General features: G+C 42.3%; 1 protein-coding gene and 1 pseudogene across 1 annotated transcript; one reads left to right on the plus strand and one right to left on the minus strand.

Annotated features, from left to right (window-relative positions):
* Positions 1–51: 51 nt before the first annotated feature.
* LOC145515108 (uncharacterized) lies at positions 52–20522 on the plus strand. The gene is given in 6 exon segments (XM_081514728.1): positions 52–699; positions 2355–2413; positions 7681–7763; positions 11606–11732; positions 18670–20409; positions 20412–20522. Coding segments are annotated over 4 exon segments (1935 nt in total). The 5' UTR covers positions 52–699; positions 2355–2413; positions 7681–7718; the 3' UTR covers positions 20435–20522.
* Positions 10376–10808, minus strand: LOC145512362 (ATP synthase F(0) complex subunit C2, mitochondrial pseudogene; annotated as a pseudogene).
* Positions 20523–21198: the final 676 nt, after the last annotated feature.

The following is a 21198-nucleotide window of genomic DNA, read 5'->3' on the forward strand; positions in this document are numbered from 1 at the left end:
CTCGCCCCGCCCCTCGCAGGAAGCCGCGGATCTCTGACCAAAAGCCCTTTCACACAGACCCGGAAGTCGGCGAGCGCGGAGCCGAGGTCCCCGAGCGGCGCGTAGGGTTCCTTCTAGAGTAAGGTTGCCGAGCCCGCCACCCCTCCAGTCCGCCCCTTCGCCCCCGCTCACTTGTCCTCATGGTGTGGGAATTGCCAGCCATCTGAAAACCCTGGCACCCGGTGCTCGGCCCCAAATAAACGCTGCTGCTGCCATTGCGGCCCAGTTATGTTTTCGTTTGGGTTTTAAGCGTTTCTGAGGCGGTTCCGGCCTTCGGTCCGCGTAGACCCCGCCTTCGGCGACATTTTCCTGCTTGAAACTCTTTTTTACCTCAGGCCTCGCCAAATAAAGCCCTGTCTCGCGAGCTGGAGTCGCGCCCCGCCGCGTCGCCTTCTCGACCGCTGGAGGCAGAGCCGGTCGCCCCAGCTCCCGGAGAGGCCGCGCCCTCTCCCCGGTCCCGGGATTCCGGAGGCCCGCTCCGCTGCTGAGACCCCCTCCCTCCCAGCCCTTCTGTCCTCGCGTCTCCTCAGGCCGCTCCTTCTGCCCCGCAGGCCCCCTTTCCTGTCAGCCCGACCCCTCACCCCGCGTAGGGTAGGTGGCCTGGGCCAGCCGTGTGACAGCCAGTGCTGTTCCATGTCCAGTTCAACTCGGTCGGAAAAGGTACTCTTCGGGTCCGGGGGCAAGTCTTGTTTCTGTCTCCCACTCAGTAAATACAGGGGCGGGAGGATCAGGAGAAGCAGAGTCAGAAGGACTGAGAGAAATAACTGAAACTTAGGAGAAAAGCATCAGGAAGAACCAGTGCGGACGCTGAGAATTGCTGAGGGACTTGCAAAGGGATAGGCAAGTCAAAGAGGTTAAGCCTTGAAAAGAGTCAAGTGAGTAAAATAGAGAGGTATTAATAAATGAAAAAGCCAGATCTCCAGGGGTTGGAAAATAGCATAGGGAGACCTGCCCTGTATCGGTGATGGGAGCGGGGAGGCGAAGGGCAATGAGGGACGTCAGAGGTGGAGCGTCCCTAACTGGGTTTTGGCCGGGTTTGAGTCCAAAGTTGTGACTTTGAGTCCAAAGAGTCCTGAGTTGTGTTTTCACCCGGTTGGAGTGCCACCACATGGGTTCAAGTCTCGGTGTGAGATGAGCGGTTCCATCTTGGTGCTGGCAGAGAAAGAGGCCAAAGGGTAAAGAGCAGAGGAAGAAAGGGCTGGAAGGAAGCATAGCCACAGGGCTGCCAGAGTGGGGAGGAAGGGAGAGTCACTGTGAGAGAAGGGGAGGAATCGGGAGTACAGAGAGGGAGCTGAAATGGGGGAAGAAACAGGCAGACATAGGTATGGATTTTTGAAAGACTCAGGAAGGTTGGAGAGAGAGAGTATTTCGAGGGGGAACGAATTGCAGCAGCCTGGAACAGGACACGTGTGAGGGAGGAAATGGGACAGGAACAGCAGGAGCACAGAGGGGGCGAAAAAGAGACACAGAGACCCAGATGAAATAGGGAGATGGGTGAACAGAGGGGTAAGCTCCATCCAGTGTGGCCAGTTGTTTGGGTACAAATGATTTTTTTAGTTATAGAGATGAGGATGAGAATTTCAGAACTCCTGTCTGAAGCTTGTGTCTTTTTTTATTACTTGCGGCAGAAGATGACTTTCATTTGCAAACCCTGTTGAGCCTGGGGCAGTGGCTTGATTCCCTGAGTTGTGAGTGACCCCCTTCCCTTGTCCTGTCGTGAGATAGAGGTCAGGGAAGAAGAGATCTGGGGCAAGAAATGACTGACTGTCACTCTGTGTCTGTGGCAGCTCTTGTTTTCCTAATTAATTATTTTGGCTGTGCTGTCTTCGGTTCTGTGCCGTGGGCTCAGGAGTTGCGGCTCCCAGGTTCTAAAGCACAGGCTCAGTTGTTGTGCACAGGCTTAGCTGCTTGTACTTGTGGGATCTTCCTGAACCAGGGATAGAACCCATGTCCCCTGCATTATCGGGCAGATTCTTATCCACTGTATCACTATTGCGTAGCATTTTTATTTGTTTTTTTTATTTTTATTTTTATTTATTTATTTTTTTTTTGCGTAGCATTTTTAAAGGAACACTTTTTTGTTTCAATGCATTCACATTTTCTCCTTTCTTTATGGTGCTTTTTGTAGCTTGGAATCGGTCTTAATTCATTCAGTTTCTGTAATCATTTTTAACTTCAGAAATAAGCTTTTTTAGTTTCGAGTATTCTACTCTTATCATCCTTTTCTAAATATGATGATTCTCAATGTTTTAAAGTTTGACACCAGATGTTTAAATGGAAAATAATTCACAATTTTATTTTCACATTTTTTTCAGATTTATTCCTTGCCTGAGGGCTTTCTTCCCGTCATCTCGTACATTTGAAATTTTCTTTGGTAAGTAATAAATCATCTTAGACTATTTTGTGCCATACTTAGCAAAAATGTCACCTCGTTTACCAGTTCTAATGAGGTAGATGAACCTGGAGCCTGTTATATAGAGTGAAATGAGTCAGAGAAAGACAAATACTGTATATTAATGCATATATGGAATTTAGAAATATGGTACCAACGATCCTACATGCAGGGCAGCAAAGCAGACACAGATGTAAAGAACAGACTTTTGGACTCTGTGGGAGAAGGCGAGGGTGGGATGATTTGAGAGAATAGCATTGAAACGTATATTACCATGTATAAAATAGAATGATCAGTGCAAGTTGGATGCACGAAGCAGGGCACCCAAAGCCAGTGCTCTGGAACAACCCAGAGAGATCGGGTGAGGAGGGAGGTGGAAGGGGTTTCAGGATGGCGGGACACATGTCTGACTCATGTTGATGTGTGGCGAAAACCATCACAATATTATAATGTAGTTATCCTCCAGTTAAAATAATTAAAAAATAAAAACAAGGAAACTGAAAACATAAAAGTGAATAAGCAAAAATCACCTCCCCTCCCTTTCTCTGAATTCAAAGAGAAATACATCTTGGAGGATTTTATGTATCGGACATCGAGTAATAAAATAGACATATTTTCAACTGTGGTTTTATCAAAGACATGACTTATGTCTTTGTGTTTATGTGTGCACACACAAATGGATATTTTTGGTCTCAGCTCTTTACCAGAGAATAATGGAGGTATGACATTAGATGTTGTGAAATGAAAGGCATTTCTTTGAGAAATGGGAAAATAAAACAACATTTAACATGATAAAACCAACAAAAAAAATGTTTCATTCTTTCCTTTCAAAAAAAGAAAAAAAACACCTAGTGTAACTGGTTAGTCTAATGATCTGTTTTCTCCATTTTCTATGGTCAGTGAAAAAAGTGAGCTGTGAGGTGATATGAAGATGTTTCCCTCAGGTCCCTTTTTGACTTTTCTGTGCAAATGAGGAAGGATGGGCTGGATTGACCTGGAACCTTCCAACAGAGCCTTTTTATTCATGATGCAAAAGATTGCTCAGATCCTATTTCTAAGCTGACCCCTTAGAATGTTTTTTCTACCAGTGGATATATATTTGCAATTTTGTATTTTTAAAATATTTTACTGCAATCTTATAATAAAGAATTACCTGCTTGGTATCAGTTTGACTCAATCTTGAAAGAAGAGTTTGTTTTGCTCAGATACATGACAGATGTTCCTGGTGTTAAATGGGATGGGCAACAAGGACAAACTTGGCTCACTTGCCCTTCAGCCTCCCATTTCATTATTCGGTTATACCCGGTTCTCTTCACTCAGCCCAGACCTTCTCATGAACGGCTTCTCTCTGGGCCTGAGGGAGCCCACTTGTAACATGGAGATGAGAGGCTAGACCAGAAACTCTGAGGGTGAGCAACACTGACCCCTGAAATGATTAGCCCAATTGGCTGTGTGTCTGTGTGTGGTAGCTCTGGTTTGGAGGGAGTGTCTGGTGGTAATTAGAGTTTTAAATAGATCCCAGTCCTCCCTGAATGAAAAAGGAAAGGGAAGACTGTAAGATGGAGGCAGGATGACAGGCTCAGAATCAGATGACTTCTATGAATAAGGCTAAACCTGAATGGGGATTTTTGTTTCCGTCCTGACGTTCAGACCTGCACTGTCTTTCATTTGTTCTTGGGACAAAAGCTTGACTCCTCGCTGTGGCTCCACGGCCCTGTGTCAAGCTCAAGGCCGTGTCAGTGTCTCCAGCCTCATCCTGGGAGCCGACCCTTTGCTCATGGTTCAGCCTGTCCTCATTTACCGTTTCTCTGTTTCCAAATACCAAAACCATTTCTGTCTGACATCGTAATTTCTTTTCTCACCTTTGAGTCGCCCTGGCTCAGGCCCTTTGTCGCCCTTCAAGTCTAGGCTCAGAGAGGTCTCCCCATCCCCTCCCAACAGTGTCTCTCATGTTACCCAGGTTTATTGCCTTTGTACCAGTTGCCATCAGCAGAAATTAATGCTCTTCTTCATGGATTATTCTGAGTCCTTCCTGGTTCCCCTGTTTTTAGGGCTCATAGTGTTCCTCTTCTTCCCAGCGTGGCTGCAGTACCTGATACTGGAAATGTCTAGGATGACAGGACTATGGGTTGGGCTGAATAATCCTCAGGGAAGAACAAGAGAACAGGGCAGGTGATGAAGATGTTTCCCACGTTCTGGATGTTTCAGCTGTAATTGATCTTTACCCCATGTGACTACTTAATTACTCCAAAGAAGAGCGAAGAAATATAGGAAGTCCTGAAAAGCCCTACAGAACTGGTGTCCTCAAGAAGTGGGCTAAGGTGTCCCTATGTTTAGTCTGCTGTGTTTAGTCCGCTGCAACCCCCAGGTCTAAGCTCTGTACATCCAGGGACCAGTCACCATCTTGGACAGCAGCTTTGCCTTCTAGAAGTTCATGGGCTCAATATCAGCGATTGTGATTTCAGTGTGCTGAGGATGAGCAGAAGTCGAAAACCTAACCGGGCAGGAAGGAGATGCTGCCCCCTCCCTGCCTCCGACCAAGAGCTAGAATATCTTCCAAGTAGGTGTGGTTGGAGAATACAGGAGATAGTGAGACCTGGAGCCCCTTGTTTTGAGACTTCCTCATCTCAAATGCCTTTGTACCTGGACTCCATGATGTCCCCAGGTGGTTGCAGGCTTTCCCGGGAGGGCCAGTTTCTTGATTTTCATATTGAATGTGCAGTGTCCTTTGGGTGGTAGCTCGTGTGCACTCCTCTTGTGATCCCCTTTGCCAGGAAACCCATGTGTGCTTTAGTCTTGCTTAGTCCAGTCATGCAGGGAAGAGAGCTAGACAAATGGGGAAAGCGAAGGGAGCCTGGTGGGGTCTGCAGGAGGGTTGTAGCAGTACTTGGGGGCATGAAGGTGAGCTCAGTGAGTGGAGCGTGCACCCATCCCAAGTGTAGTTACAGGCACAAGAGGTGTGTGGCTCTGTTGGAAAAGAATGTCTCAGTTCAGGCTGGAGAACCTCGAAGTGGGTTTGTTGGAGAACCCACAAGGAATGGTTTGAGATGTTCTAATGCCTTAGCTCATGTTCCCTGGGACAGCAGTGCTGAGGCTGACATTTGCCTGACAGGTTTGATTTGAAACTCGTGACCACACGTGAGCAGCAATGAAGGACGTGGAATTCGACCAAGAGAAATCTTTTCCACTATTACAACTGTGGCCTGGGCTGAGCCCTCAGGCACCTGTGGGTGCAGGAGGATGGAAGCCCTGGGTTTGAGGGGCTGGTTTTAGCAGGTGCCCCCAGCATCCACTTCGCTCCCTGGCTTTTGTTGGCTCTTTTAGCAGGTAGACACCGTGGAGTAACAGGGAAAATCTCAGGTCATTTTTTGCATCAACTTTGGTATCATTATATACTTGGGGTTGCCAGTGAAAAGGGTTCATGTGTATTTGGAAAGATACCAAGAGAATCTAGAGTCTTTCCTTGGAAGATGCTGAGGTCTCACTGGGCCATGTGCAGCATTGAAATTATCTGTCTTTTTTCATAGTGTTTGGAGATTTTGATGTTTGACCTGGATCACTCACTATAAATGAAAATATGGTGTCTTGTGTCTGCGGATCCTTGGGTGTCCTCTTTTGTATTTTGTCTCACGCATGAGTTATCAGGGTTTGGAATGCTTTGTGTTTGTATAAGGGGATTAGAGGCTTATTATGGGCTCTGTGAACACTCTGTTGGACCCCATGATAGTTTGTAAGTTTGTTTGAGTCCCGCTGGGAAATTAGGAGTCCTAAGGTTAAGATCGCAGAATGCTTGTTATAAGGTGGTCCTGCTCGGTAGGGCTCTCTGGGCCCAACCGGAGAATAGTCATAAAGTCCTGTGACATAGGGGAAGATGGCTCCAAGAATCAGAGGGCAGCGATGCAACAATGGTTGCAGCCCTGAGGTTCGTCCTCTAGAAGGTGCAGCTGCAACTCTGTTGCTGCCAGGCCACTGCTGGGTTCTCTGTTATCCACTCCTGTCCCTCCCAAAATAAGCACACACACAGGCACAGTACAGAAAACACGGAATCTTAACTGCACTGCTGGTGGTAATGTAAATGGTACTGCTATGTTGGAAAATAAAATGGAAGTTCCTTAACAATTTAACGTAGAACAGGCCTGCAGTCTATCAAACCCATTCCTGACAGATATCCAAAGGAAAAGCGATCCGTTTTTCAGGGCTATGTCTGCAGTCCCATGAGTGTGACTGGATTTGCAGTAGCCAAGGCATAGACACAGGCCAGATGTCCCTTGACAAAAGAATAGGTAACAAAAGTGTGGTATAGAAATATTTATTATATACTGTACATTCATGAGCTATTTTTTCTCCGTATATAAATATAAAAATCAAGGATCCTGCATTTATTCCAAAATGAATGAACCTAGAGAACATTATGCTAAGTTAAATAAACCTGATAAAGGAGGACAGATATGGTATGTGGAAACCAGAATTGTCAAACTCATAGAGCCATCGAGTAATAAAGCTGTTACCAGGAGCTGGGTGGAGGGGGAAATGGGGCACTGTTAGTCAAGAGTAGAGATTTTCAGTTGTAAAATAAGTAAGTTCTGGGGATGTGAGGTACTGCATGCTGCCTGTAGTGTTTCTATGTACACAGTACGTTTATACCATTTTTGTTAGTTACACCTTAGTGAGGCTGGGAAAGAAAAAGAGAGTTTGGGGGTGCTTTTCTCCTCTGAATGGTGCTCAGTCCAGGCTTCACGTTTCATTGATGAGGCATTTTGCATGCCTGTGTTTTGTACCCTCTGACCAGAGATTCCCCCTCAGGTAGTTTGTGGTGGTCCACAGCTCGAGAATGTTTAAGGTGCCCCCTGTGATTCCAGGCTGCATCCCTCACTGAGCATCAGGGCTCTGAGTCCTCTTCGCTCCTGAGGGCTGAGATCTGGGCTGAGGAGGGGCACTCTGCCCTGAGCGGGGATGGATTGGGGCCTGGAGAGTGACCTGAAGGAGACTGCCTGGGCAGCTGAGGTGCCCCCTGCTGCTGTGTGCATGAGGCCTCACCAGGAGGGGAGTGAGATCCAAGGGAAAGTGTGGGAAAGTCCCCTGTTGGTCTCTCTGTGGGAGTTGAGTGTCCTGAGTCCCTCCTGAGACCATGGCTACAGGGGACAGTCTGTTCCACATGGTGAGGGCTTCCCTGTGTGCGTGGTTGGGGCTCAGGAAGGGGGTGTGTTGACTGTAAGCATTAAACAGCATGTTTTCCACTTTGACGATAGACCTCTGAAGACTTGTGTTGCCTGAGGAGCCCCTGAAGATGAGGAAGAGGAAAGAAAAGGAGTCAGGCATGGCTCTTTCCCAGGTAAGGTCATATTCAGTCTGTCCTTCCTGAAATGCCCTTCTCTGGACTCACTAATCGGGTCTGACTTTGGAGTATCCCGTCTGACTCCTGTACACACACACTCACCCGGGGCCTTCCCTCAGGGCCTGTCGTCTCCACTTAGATTCCGTCTCCCCATGACTCGGTGACCTGGCCCTTGGGAGGAGGCTCCCCAGGGCACGGTCCTGGGCAGGGCTTCTCACCCACAGGTTGGAGACAGGGTCTCAGTGCTTTTGGGCAGCAGGGATTGCTGAGGGCCCATCCTGATGCAGTGTCTGTTCTCTGTCAACCAGGGTAAGGAAACTGCACGTGGAAGTCAGGTATTAATATGCACAATAGCTGGTAAAATCTGGGAATCAGATCAGTTAGGGGCAGTTTGTTCTGACTTTTTAAAGGCAGTTCAAACTAAAATGTGGGTCAATCTCTTTAAATCCTTATTGCTAATAGAATGGAAAGTTCAGAAATAGACATCAGTGATACAGGGTTTTTTAGTTTATCATCAGATTTAAACCATGAACTCAGCCTGAGTCTCTGGCAGGTGGAAATTTTCATCACCTCCATTCTTCAGAGGTTGTCCTTTCACTCTGTGGATTGAATCCTTTGACACAGAGATGTTTTAACCTTTAATGGAAGCAAGATTCCAGCTTCATTCTTTTGCTGGTGGATATCTATTTTCTCAGCATCACGGTTATTGAGACTGTCCTTTCCTTTTTGTGTATCTTGACATCCTTGTGAATATACCTTACATGTACACAACCAGTCCATCCTAAAGGAGATCAGTCCTGGGTGTTCATTGGAAGGACTGATGTTGAAGCTGAAACTCCAATACTTTGGCCACCTCATGCGAAGAGTTGACTCATTGGAAAAGACCCTAAAGCTGGGAAGGATTGGGGGCAGGAGGACAAGGGGACGACAGAGGGTGAGATGGTTGGATGGCATCACCGACTCCATGGACATGGGTTTGGGTAAACTCCGGGAGTTGGTGATGGACAGGGAGGCCTGGCGTGCTGCGATTCATGTGGTCGCAAAGAGTCGGACACGACTGAGCGACTGAACTGAAAAGAACTGATAGACAAAGAGTTATTTCTGGGTACTGTGTTCTGTTTAGTTCGTTTATTTGTCTGCTTTTATGCCACTACCCCATCACCTTGATTACCTTGTAATAGGTTTTGAAATAGAAGGACCTCCATCTTCCTTCATCAGGAGTTTTGCTGTTTGCTCTTTGAATAGTTCTATGACTTTCACCATGTTTTATTCTGCTTCTACAAGGTTGCCATGGCAGTTTTGATAATGAGTTATTGGTTGATTGATCTTTGGTGTTCGGTTATTGAAGAATCTTTTTTGATACAGCATGTTTCTTTTGTAATCTTTATGATTTTTACCTCTGAAACTTCGCCATGTGGGAAAGATGATAAATTTACTTCGTTTTCAGTTTGGGGACCTTTGGTTTCTTTTTCTCATCTAACTGCTCTGTCGAAGGCTTTCAGTGCTTTGTGGAACTGTAGTGCAGAGTGCGCATCCTTGCCTTCTTCTTGACCTCAGAGAAAAAGCTTTCATTCTTTCTGCATTGCTGTGCTCTTTTCATAATGGCATTTATTATGTTGATATTGATGTAATTTATTGTTTGTAGTTTGTTGTTTCGTAGTTTGTTGAGTGTTCCATCTTGAAAGGTTGTCAAATTTTTGTCGAATGGTTTTTTTCTGAATCGAGATGATCCTGGTTTTTTTTCCCTTTAATCTGTTAGTGTAGTATGTCATGTTAATTGGTTAAACTTCTCCAAGAAGTTTTTTACTTTAGTATTGTGATTATTTTTTTTTTGTCATAATATAATAACTCTTCTAGTTTCAACTCACGATTTTATTAATGGAAAAGAAAGCAAAAAAAGTCTGTGGCCTCTGTTAATGCCTTGAGATGTCAATTTAAATGGATAAAATTGTATTTGCATTTTTGTATATGGTAATTTTATTATGAATTGAGTTCAAGTATTGTTGTTTTTTTCTTAATGTTTTTACCAGTTTTCTTTTGGTAGCCTAGTATAGAATCCTGTTGACAAACTCAGCTGAGTACAAAGGATACATTTTTATTGTCTGAAACATGGTCAAATACATGTGAATAAAAGGATGATATAAAATTGTCCAAAAAATCTGTCAAGAGCGGAATCCTCTCATTTCAGTTAATTTTTCATAGATATGTATGCATGCGTGTGCAAGTCTGTGGTTAAGATAGAAGACATGATTTAAAAACGACATATTACCTTTTTTTTTCAGTTGAAATTATGTTATCAGTATAATCTGTGGCCTTGACATTTTCTCAACAATCCTATTAGTGTTTTAAGTAGTAAATTACTAACATTTGTGTTTCTCTATCCACGTCTATAATGACCTTTCATGCCATTCCACATTGTTCACCTTGGACTTTTTATTTTTCATATTAATAGAATATTTATTTGTTTTCCTTCTGTCAAACCTTGAGCCCACAACTTTCCCCCGGCTGCCTGGGGAGTTACAGGAAAGGGAACATACAGGGAAGACACAGGAGAAAGAAATACAGAAGAAAAGGAGGGGGAAACAGCTCCTTCACATCGTGAAGATGAGCTAGACCACCATCAGGCAAAAGAGCCCCATGGGCTTTGAGAGGGCCAAGCCCATGGCGTAGAAGAGCTGCTGTTTCGGGGCAGGGTTCCTGGAGTAACAGTGATGAAGCTCCGGGAACACAGTCCCACTTCCAGCCCCGGAGCCACCCACCCCTGCTGTGGCAGCTCCAGCTCCAGGGAACCTGGCTGCTGTGTCAAAGTCCCTTGACGTGGCACTGGTTTGGAAGCTGTGGCTAGGAATAAGTGAGATGGTCCGGGGACCTGGGGCAGCCAACCTGCTGTGGCTCACATCGCTCAGTGTCCCTGGTCCTTCACCACCACTGCGGACAGTGATCACTCAACAGAGGGGAGGTTCTCCCGATCGAGGAGGGGGTGGATACGAATTTGGTGCAGGCGTCCATTTTCAGGGGAGGAAGGCCCGAGGCCCGAGAGCTGCTCCCGGTGCCGAGAAGACGGGGCAGGGAGGAGGCTCACCTTGGACTTCTTTCAAGGTTTCTTTAAGAGCCCTCTGTCGACTGACTTTTAATGTTCTCTGCGTTACTTAACTGTTAGATGCTTAAGCTTCAGTTGCTGAGCCCAAGCCTCTGAGTCAGGTGCTTCGTGTAACATTTCTTACCTTCTTGATCTGAGTCGAGTTTCTCAGAGTGTCTGTGACACAGTTTTTCTTCTGTAAGGTGGGAACAGATCGTTCTTGAATGAGCTAGTATATTGGTGACAGGTTCCTGCCTGTAAAGTACTTATTTAATGTTTAGAGTAATACTGCAGTAACTTAGAGCAACAGGAAGCCTTCAGGCACTTTTGGTCCTTGCTGCTGTGATCAGCGTCATAACTGAACATGTTGACCTTTCCATTGAAAGTGCTGTGGACTTCGTCATCTCTGAAGACACTACTGATGCTGTGCCTCATCTGGATACTGAATTGCACTCACTGGGTAGAACATGATATCTGACACTTCTGTAGACCCAATGCAGCGTTGAGGTTTATTTATATATGTTTCATGGAGTTTGAACAATGATGAAAAATCCATATTAATTGGAGGATCTCATAAGGTCGTATGAAAAAGCATAAGAAATTAAAATTAGAGATCCATAATTTCTTCAGATACCCCTGCATGGATCTGTTAGAACACATCCTTCAACCAAGTCAATCCTTACCCCTTATTACCCTTTGTGTTTTTCATGAAAATGAGAACTTTTCATGGCCCTTTTGGTGACATGTGGTTTCATTTCAGGAACGACTGACCTTTGAGGATGTGGCCGTCAGATTCACTCAGGAGGAATGGGAATTCCTGGACCCTGCTCAGAGGGCCTTGTACAGGGACGTGATGCAGGAGACCTACATGAACCTGTTCTCCCTGGGTGAGGATGACTTCCTTCCAGAGCTGCCCTTTGGGTATCTGCATTTTCCCTGTGTGCCCCTTGGGAGGCCCTGATGTCTTTCATCTGAGGGTTCTGGTGACTCGGGCATGACACAGCTTCACAAGGTTAACCTGACCCTCTTCAGATGCTGTGTCTGTTTCATGTCACTTCTGAGGTTCTCCCAGAACTTAATTATGTACAAAGCTCACTGGCATATGTTAAAAAAAAAAATCACCAAAAAACCTGATTTCCTATTTTCTACCTTTTGACTTTTGGCTCAGTGTTTAAAAAAATCCACAGCACTTTAAATTTCTTTCTTCTGATAACCCTGAATATCTATTTCTTTTTGTTTGGTTTTGCTTGTTTGTTTACTTCTCTTTGGCTGCACCATTCTGCATGTGGGATCTTAGTTCCCTGACTATGGATCAGACCTGCACCCCTGCATTGGAAGTGCCGAGTCTTAACCACTGGATTGCCAGGGGAGTCCCAGAATTTCTGTATCTCAAAAGGGCTGTTTTTTTCCTTTTAGGAGTGGGACAAGCTGGTGGATTGGATCCTCTGTGGTTGTTAACTCAGGAAAATGTAAGGAGAGTGGATAGAGAGATCGTCTCTTTGATCCTCCATCCTCCGAGGGGAGCATATGTGACTCTCAGGGCTCTTAGCTTGCCCATCTGTAGGCCGAGCACATGGTCCCATCTCAAGGTCCTGTAATGTCTGACCTTCAGGTTGTGTTATTTTTACTCTTGTGCTGCTCTACCCAGTCTGGGAATGTCAGCTGTTCCCGATGTTACATTCTCCTTACTTTGTATCATTTTACCTCTTAAACTTCTTTGAAATATATTCCTGCGGGTCTGAAATTTGATCTGGTTTCCTTGCTGTGATAATCCACCTATGTTTAATTGGCAGCCTCTGGTGAGTCTCTATGGAGTAGATTTACCAGGTAACAGAAAACTGTGATGGAGACACTATTCCTAATGTTATTTTCTTACTCTGTACAAAGTCACCACTCGAAGCTCTCCGGTAGAGTGGTCAGTATGTTCTAGGATTATGAGAGAGAAAGTATCACGAGAGCCTGGTACATCTTTCCAGGTTATTTTCTGGCTTTGGAGACTCTGTCAAGGGCACCGTGACAGTGTTGTTCATGGATATCAAGGACCATATATTTTAGCCTCTGTAAATGGTATGTAAATGTGTCCAAGTTCACATTCTCATATCTATGAGGCTGTTGGCTGCCCTGTTGTTCTGTGCATTGAAAGTATTTTTTTATTTTATCATTGAGTTCAAATTTCTGTGTTACTCTTAGTGTTTCTGTTTTGTATTTGCAATGCGTTGGGTGGTTGACTGGGGAATGGTCCCGATGGTGGAACTGGTGACCAGTCCCTCTTAAAATTCTTCATATATTCTTTGTACTCATTTACTATCAGATGTATGATTTGCACATATTTTCTCTTTTACTGTTGATTGTCTTTTCACACTTACTGCACTTTAATGCACAGTAGTTTATAATTTTGATACAGTTCAATTTATTAATATCAGGTTTTATTTTGTGGCCTGTGCTTTTGATGTTCTATCTGGTAAATCATTTGTGGGTCCAATTTCCAGAAACATTTCCTGCATGTTTACTTCTAGGAGTTTTATACATTTGGGACTTAGGTTTAGGTCTTTGAACCATTTTGAGTTCGTTTTTGTCTATACTCTAAGATAATGTTCCAAGTAAATTCTTTTGCTGGTGGGTATTCAGTTGTGTCAACACGTTTGGTTTCATAGACTGCTTCCCCCATTTAGTAGTTTTTACACCCTTGTGAAACATCGTTTGAGCATCTCCGCAAGAGCTGTTTCTGTTTTTGTTTTAACCATTCTTTTTAGGTATGCTGCTGCTGCTGCTGCTAAGTCACGTCAGTCGTGTCTGACTCTGTGCGACCCCATAGACGGCAGCCCACCAGGCTCTTCTGTCCCTGGGATTCTCCAGGCAAGAATACTAGAGTGGGTTTCCATTTCCTTCTCCAATGCATGCATGCATGCTAAGTCGCTTCAGCCGTGTCTGACTCTGTTTGACCCCACAGGTGGCAGCCCACCCGGCTCCTCTGTCCCTGGGATTCTCTTGGCAAGAACACTGGAGTGGGTTGCCATTTCCTTCTCCACTTTTTAGGTATAGTTAATTTACAATGTTGTGTTTCAGGTATACAGCAATTTACAAGATACTTAATACAGTTCCCTGAACTATATAGTAGGTTCTCATTGTTCATCTATTTTGTATATATATTAGTTTGTTTATATTCAGACTCCTAATTTATTTCTTCCTTTCCTGCCCCCACCACCATCCTGCACTATCCCCTTTGGTAACCATAAGTTTGTGGTTTTTTGCTGGTGAATTTATTTTCTGAATAAGTTCATTTGTATCATTTATTTCAGTTCAACATATAATATCCTATGATATTTGTCTTTCTCTGTCTGATTTCACTTAGAATAATCCATAAGTGTGTCTATATTGCTGCAAAAGGCATACTTCCTTGTATTTTATGCTGTGGAGGTGGCAACCCACTCCAGTGTTCTTGCCTGGAGAATTTCATGGACAGGGGAGTCGGGCAGGCTGCAGGCCATGGGGTCTTAAAGAGTGGCCGCGGCTGAGCTACTTTCACTTCACCATATTCCCTTGTCTACATGTACGTCGTGCTGTTTATCCCTCTGTCTGTCAGTGATCGTCAGGTTGCTGCCATGCTCTGCCTGGCGTAAATAGTGCTGCTGGAAACATTGGGGTGCGTGTATCATTTTGAATTCGTTTTCATCCTTTGTGGATATATGCCGAGGGTCGGAATTGCTCTTTCATGTGGTAGCTCAGGTTTAGTTCTTTATGGACCCTCCATGCTATTCTCCAAAGTGGCAGTACCAATTTATGTTCCTTTTCTCTTTTCTCCACACCCTCTCAAGCATTTATTGTTTGTAGACTTTTTGATGGTGGTCATTCTGACCAGTGAGAGGTGATAGATGTTTGTGATTTTGATTTGCATTTCTCTCATAAGTAAGAGACGTCGAACATCTTTTCAGGTGACTGTTGGCCATCTGTTCGTCTCCTTTGGAGAAATATCTGTTTTGATCTTCTGCCCAGTTTTGGATTGGGTGGTTTGTTTGTTTGTTTTGATATTAAGCTGTATGAACTGTTTCTGTATTTTCGAAATAAATCCCTTATAGGTAGCATCATTTGTGTATCTAGTCTCCTAGTCCAAAAGTTGTGTTTTGGTACTTTTTTTGGTTTCCTTTGCTTTGCCAAAAAGTTTTAAATTTAGTTAGGTCTCATTTGTTTGATTTTGCTTTTATTACCATGACTCGAAGAGATAGATCCCAAACAACTTTGTTGACATTTATGTCAGTGTTTTGGATTTGTTTTCCACTATGAATGTTATAGTATCTGGTCTTGCATTTAGATGTTTAATACATTTTGAGTTTATTTTTGTATGTGGTGTTAGAGAATGTTGAACTTTCATTCTTTTTCTTGTAACTATCCATTTATCCCAGCATCACTTATTAAAGAAACTTCTTCATTCTATATTCTTTCCTCCTTTGTTATAGAAGAATTGACTATAAGTAAATTGCTTTATTTCTGGGTTTTCTGTCCCGTTCTACTGATCTGTGGTTCTGTTTTGTGCCTTTATCATACTGTTTGGATGACTGTAAGTTTGTAGTATAGTCTGAAGTCAGGGAACATGATTCCTCCAGCTCTGTTCTTCCTTCTCAAGATCGTTGCAGATAGCAAAGTCTTTTGTATTTTGGTACAAATTAAATTTTTCTTTGTTTTATGAACTATGTCATTGTTAATTTGATAAGGATTGCATTGAATATGTAGATTGGCTTGGATAGTATGGTCATTTTGACAGTGTTACTTCTTTCAATCCAAGAACATGGTATATGTTTCCATCTGTTTGTGTCATCTTTGGTATCAGTCATCAGCATCTTACAGTTTTATGAGTACAGTTCTTTTGACTTTTTAGGTAGGTTTATTCCTTAGAGTTTTTTTCTTTTCTAGGAGATGGTGAATGGGATTGTTTCATTAATTTCACTTTCTCATATATCATTATTAGTGTGTAGAAATGCAGCAGTTTTCTATATGTTTTGTATCCATCAAGTTTACTCTGTTCATTGATGAGGTCTAGTAGTCATTGGGTGGCGTCTTCGGGATTTTCTGTGTGTAGCATCATAGTGACAGTTTTACTTCTTTTTGATTTATTTATTTTATAACTTGAATTCCTTTTATTTATTTTTCTTTTCTGATTGTTGTGGCTAGGACTTCCAAACATATGTTCAATAAAAGTGGCAATATTGGGCATTCTTGTCTTATTCATGTTGTTAAGGGGAATGCTTTCAGTGTTTCCCTGTTGAGAATGCTGTTAGCTGTGTGTTTGACATATACAGTCTTACTTATGTTGAGGTAAGGTCCATATGTGCTGACTTTCTGAAGGGTTTTTATCATAAATGGCACGTGAATTTTGTCAGAACCTTTTCTGCATCTATTGATGATCAAATGGTTTTTAGTCTTCAACCGTTAATGTGGTGTATCATACTGATTAACTTGTGGATATGGAGAAATCTTGCATCCCTGCAATGAATCCCACTTGATCATGGTCTGTGATCCTTTTATGTATTAGTAACTGTTTGAATCTGCTCTTTTGAACTCAGGGAAAGTCTAGGAGAATAAAAAGGAGTTTACAAACTTTTCTACAAAAAGGAGTTGGATGCCTCAGAAAGGCTTTTGTAACTGGGAAGGCCCTCTAGAGTCAGTTTAATCCCTCCTTTGATACTCCTCGATCTTGAGGTGAGCATGTGTGGAAGAAGACACGAAATAAATGTCCAATGGAGAGGTTAATCATACTTGGCAGAGGAACCCAGGTTTAGATAGCCTTTTCCTGGATTTTCCATCTGATTTCTGCTAATAAGATTCTGACACAACATCCTGGAATATTGTGTATGTTTTTCTTGAATATAGGCATTCCATTGTAACTGACAAAATTCACAGTTGGATACATTACATTGTAAATAGCATAACAGGTATTATCCTGCTTTCTCCATATATCACAGTCACTTGTAAAATCTCTCTTGTTTCTGTCCCAAACCCATAGTGTAATGCCCATAAACTTGCTGCACCAGTTCTTTTCTTTAAAGGTCAGTATATTAGTTTCCACTCTCAGTTATTTTCACAAAGACCTGCAGTCACAAGCTGATTTCTGACATAAACCTGTGTACCCTATGCTCCACTCAGGCCCTTTCTTAGTCCTGACCATTCCTCACATAGTTCCTTGATATGGATGGAAACATTTTTCTTCCCTACCACATCCCTCCACCTTCTACATACTCTCACTGTAAAGATAATCTCTGATTATTTATTGAACAAGTTTCTCAGGACATGACCTAAATCACTCTGTGCATCCATGATGACTCACAAACCATTTCGAGATGGGATCGTTGAATAATAGTTGAAAAGACGATTTCTGTCTTGTATCATCCTTGATATTTCTTTCTAAGTTGCTTGTAATTTTTTTTTAATATTTTCTAATCTATTTTTTCGGTGGGTGGTCATGTTTACAGATGTTTTCTCAGTCTGTAGGTTCAGATTCATATCCTGGTTCTCTTAGCACTTTGTGGGCCAGTTGGGTGTGTCTCCTGCTCTGCTTACAGAAAAACATGTTAATTTACCTCAAGCCTTTTAAAGCAAATTAGTGCTGTCAGTTGGCTTAGAGTAGTGCATGGTTTATAGTAAATGCTCAAAATTTACTTTTGTTTAAAAAAGGTAATATCTATATTTTGTCATGTTCTTTATGATATGACTTTACATTATATCTTTTTAAAATTTTATTTGTTTATTTATTTACCTTATATCTTGTATGCTTTTCAGTTGTGCCATTTTTCAGCAATATTGTTTCTGACCCTAGTCAATAAATACACAGAGCACTCACTTTTTATTTATTATATTGATGCCATTCAACCAGGTAATTAAGAATAGTTCATGGCTAGAGATTAGCCTTCCTTGGTGGCTCAGTGGTAAAGAATTCCCTGCTAATGCAGAAGATGCAGGTTTGATCCCTGAGTCAGGAAGATCCCATGGAGAAGGAAATGGCAACCCACTCCATTATTCTTGCCTGGGAAATCCCATGGACAGAGGAGTCCCGTGGGCTACAGTCCACGGGGTCGCAAAGAGTCAAGCACGCCTGAGCGACTCAACAAAAAAATAGGTAGGGATTGCTTTGGTCATTGGCTGTTTGAAAATTGATCAATATTTTACGTCTTAATTTGTGTCATTTACAGATGATGGTCTTTTAGCATGTATTCTGCAGTACGGCTGACACATACTACTTGTTAACGTTGTAAAATGCCTTTTCTTTTTGGGTATGTAGTTCTATAGCATATTTAGAAAACTGTGTTGCTTCCAAAAAATTGTTTTCATCATATTCTTCATTTTCACATTTGTTTTCAATTGTAAACAACCAATTATGAATAGTTAATTATTAATTGGGTAAGCTTGGTTTTGGATTATTTACTGTTACAGTATATAATACATTGTTTAGAATTTGTTTATGTACAGTAAGTATGCAGAATACAATAATAGTGTAATATTTTTCTTTTCAATTTGAGACAACTGTTGATTGATACATTCCTTGGGATCCTGGTAGAAAAATACTGTTTTTGAGAGTTGGCATAAGATTGTCAAATTTGAGTGCATTTGGCATATGGTTTTTAAAACTAGGCTACCTTAACTGTGAATTTATGTTATCATGCTTTCTTAAGTTAAGGATTCTATTCCTTTTGTGTTTCTGAAAACTTAAGGTCATCGTTATGGTATTTCACAACTTGGTGTAAGTATTACTTTTGGTGTAATATATATTCAACTGGAAACATTTATTTTTGAATTATTGTCAGCAGGATACCTATGGTTCTTTTTATCTTGTAGATATCTCTCCTACACATGTGATCAAGCCTTTACAACCCAAAGCAAAGAGTAATAAACGAGAAGCATTCCAAACATTGGTGCTGGGAAGACCTGAAAGCTATGAAATGAAACGTTATCATCTTTGGGAAAGTCAGGAAATTATGTGTGACTTTGAGCGTCACGGGAGAGATGACAAAAGAAATTACAAAGGAACACCTGTCAGCCTTAATGGAAATGTGCCTGATGGAAGAGATTCACATGATAGAAAGGATGCAGGAATCAAGCCCTTTGGAAACAGGCCTGGATTTAACTTTCAGGATAAACTGCAGATATTTCAAACTGGCGGGATAATTTCTGAATATAATGAAGTTGAGAGGTCTGTCAACAACAGTTTCTCATTTTCACCACTTCAAAGAATTCCTCCTTCTGTCCAAACTAGTGTTTCTAATATATATGGGAATGATTTTCTGAATCCTTCAGTAATAACACAAGACCTCAAAGCACACACGGGAAAACCTTACAAATGTAATGAGTGTGGGAAAGCCTATCTTACGGGCTCATACCTCATTAAACATCAGGCCATCCATACGAGAGAGAAATTACATAAATGTGAAGTATGTGACAAATTGTTTGCTCAAAGTTCACAGCTTGCACGTCACTTGAAAATTCATTCAGAAGTGAAATGTTACAAATGTAATCAGTGTGGCAAAACCTTTAATGATAGCTCCACACTTGCTAGACATCAGATAATCCACTCAGAAGCAAACTTACATAAATGTGATGTATGTGGTAAAATCTTTGATCAGAATTCATTCCTTTTAAGTCATCAGAATATCCATGCAAGAAAGAGAAGTTTCCAAGGTAATGAGTGTGGCAAAACCTTTACTGACAGCTCAAACCTCAGGAGACATCAGAACATTCATACAGGAAAGAAATATTTTAAATGTGACATATGTGACAAAGTCTTCAGCCGAAATGCAAGCCTTGCTGATCATCAGAGGGTTCATACTGGAGAGAAACCTTACAAATGTGATGACTGTGGCAAGACCTTTCGTGTAAAGTCAATCCTTTTACGTCATCAGAGAGTTCATACTGGAGAGAAACCTTACAAATGTGATGACTGTGGCAAGACCTTTCGTGTAAAGTCAATCCTTTTACGTCATCAGAGAGTTCATACTGGAGAGAAACCTTACAAATGTGAGGAGTGTGGCAAGCACTTTAGTCAACATTCACAGTGCATAATTCATCAGACAGTTCATACTGGAGAGAAACCTTACAAATGTCATGAGTGTGGCAAGGCGTTTCGTGTAAAGTCAATCCTTTTACGTCATCAGAGAGTTCATACTGGAGAGAAACCTTACAAATGTGAGGAGTGTGGCAAGCACTTTAGTCAACATTCACACTTCCTAATTCATCAGACAGTTCATACTGGAGAGAAACCTTTCAAATGTAATGAGTGTGGCAAGGCCTTTCGTGTAAAGTCAGTCCTTTTAGGTCATCAGAGAGTTCATACTGGAGAGAAACCTTACAAATGTGATGAGTGTGGCAAGGCCTTTCGTGTAAAGGCAAATCTTTTAAGTCATCAGACAGTTCATACTGGTGAGAAACCTTACAAATGTGATGAATGTGGCAAAGTCTTCGGTCAAAAACCACATCTTAGACATCATTGGAGAATTCATACTGGAGAGAGACCTTTCAGATGTGATGAGTGTGGCAAGTTCTTCGGTCGAAATTCACACCTTACAAGTCATCGGAGAATACATATAGAGAAAGCTTACAAATGTAGTGAGTGTGGCAAGGACTTTAGTCACCATCCACAGCTCATAAAACATAAGAGATTTCATAGTGGAGAGAAACATTACAAATGTGATGACTGTGGCATGGCCTTTCATGTAAAGTCAAGCCTTATACGTCATCAGACAGTTCATACTGGAGAGAAACCTTACAAATGTAATGAGTGTGGCAAGGCCTTTCGTGTAAAGGCAAACCTTTTAAGTCATCATACAGTTCATACTGGAGAGAAACCTTACAAATGTGATGAGTGTGGCAAAGCCTTTCGTGTAAAGTCAAGCCTTTTAGGTCATCAGAGAGTTCATACTGGAGAGAAACTTTACAAATGTGATGAGTGTGGCAAGGCCTTTACTTACAGCTCACACCTCAGAAAACATCGGAAAATTCATACAGGAAAGAAATTATTTAAATGTGATATATGTGGCAAAGTCTTCAGCGGAAATGCAAGCCTTGCTGGTCATCAGAGGGTTCATACTGGAGAGAAACCTTACAAATGTGATGACTGTGACAAGGCATTTACTAGCAAAGCAAACCTCAGGAGACATCGGATAATTCATACAGGAAGGAAATTATTTAAGTGTGGTATATGTGACAAAGTCCTCAGCGGAAATGCCAGCCTTGCTGGTCATCAGAGGGTTCATACTGGAGAGAAACCTTACAAATGTGATGAGTGTGGCAAGGCCTTTCATGTAAAGTCAAGACTTGTACGTCATCAGACAGTTCACACTGGAGAGAAACCTTACAAATGTGATGAGTGTG

Source organism: Giraffa tippelskirchi, chromosome 7, assembly GCF_054371585.1.
Source record: "Giraffa tippelskirchi isolate mGirTip1 chromosome 7, T2T-mGirTip1v1.2.pri, whole genome shotgun sequence".
In the NCBI taxonomy this organism is placed as follows: domain Eukaryota; kingdom Metazoa; phylum Chordata; class Mammalia; order Artiodactyla; family Giraffidae; genus Giraffa; species Giraffa tippelskirchi.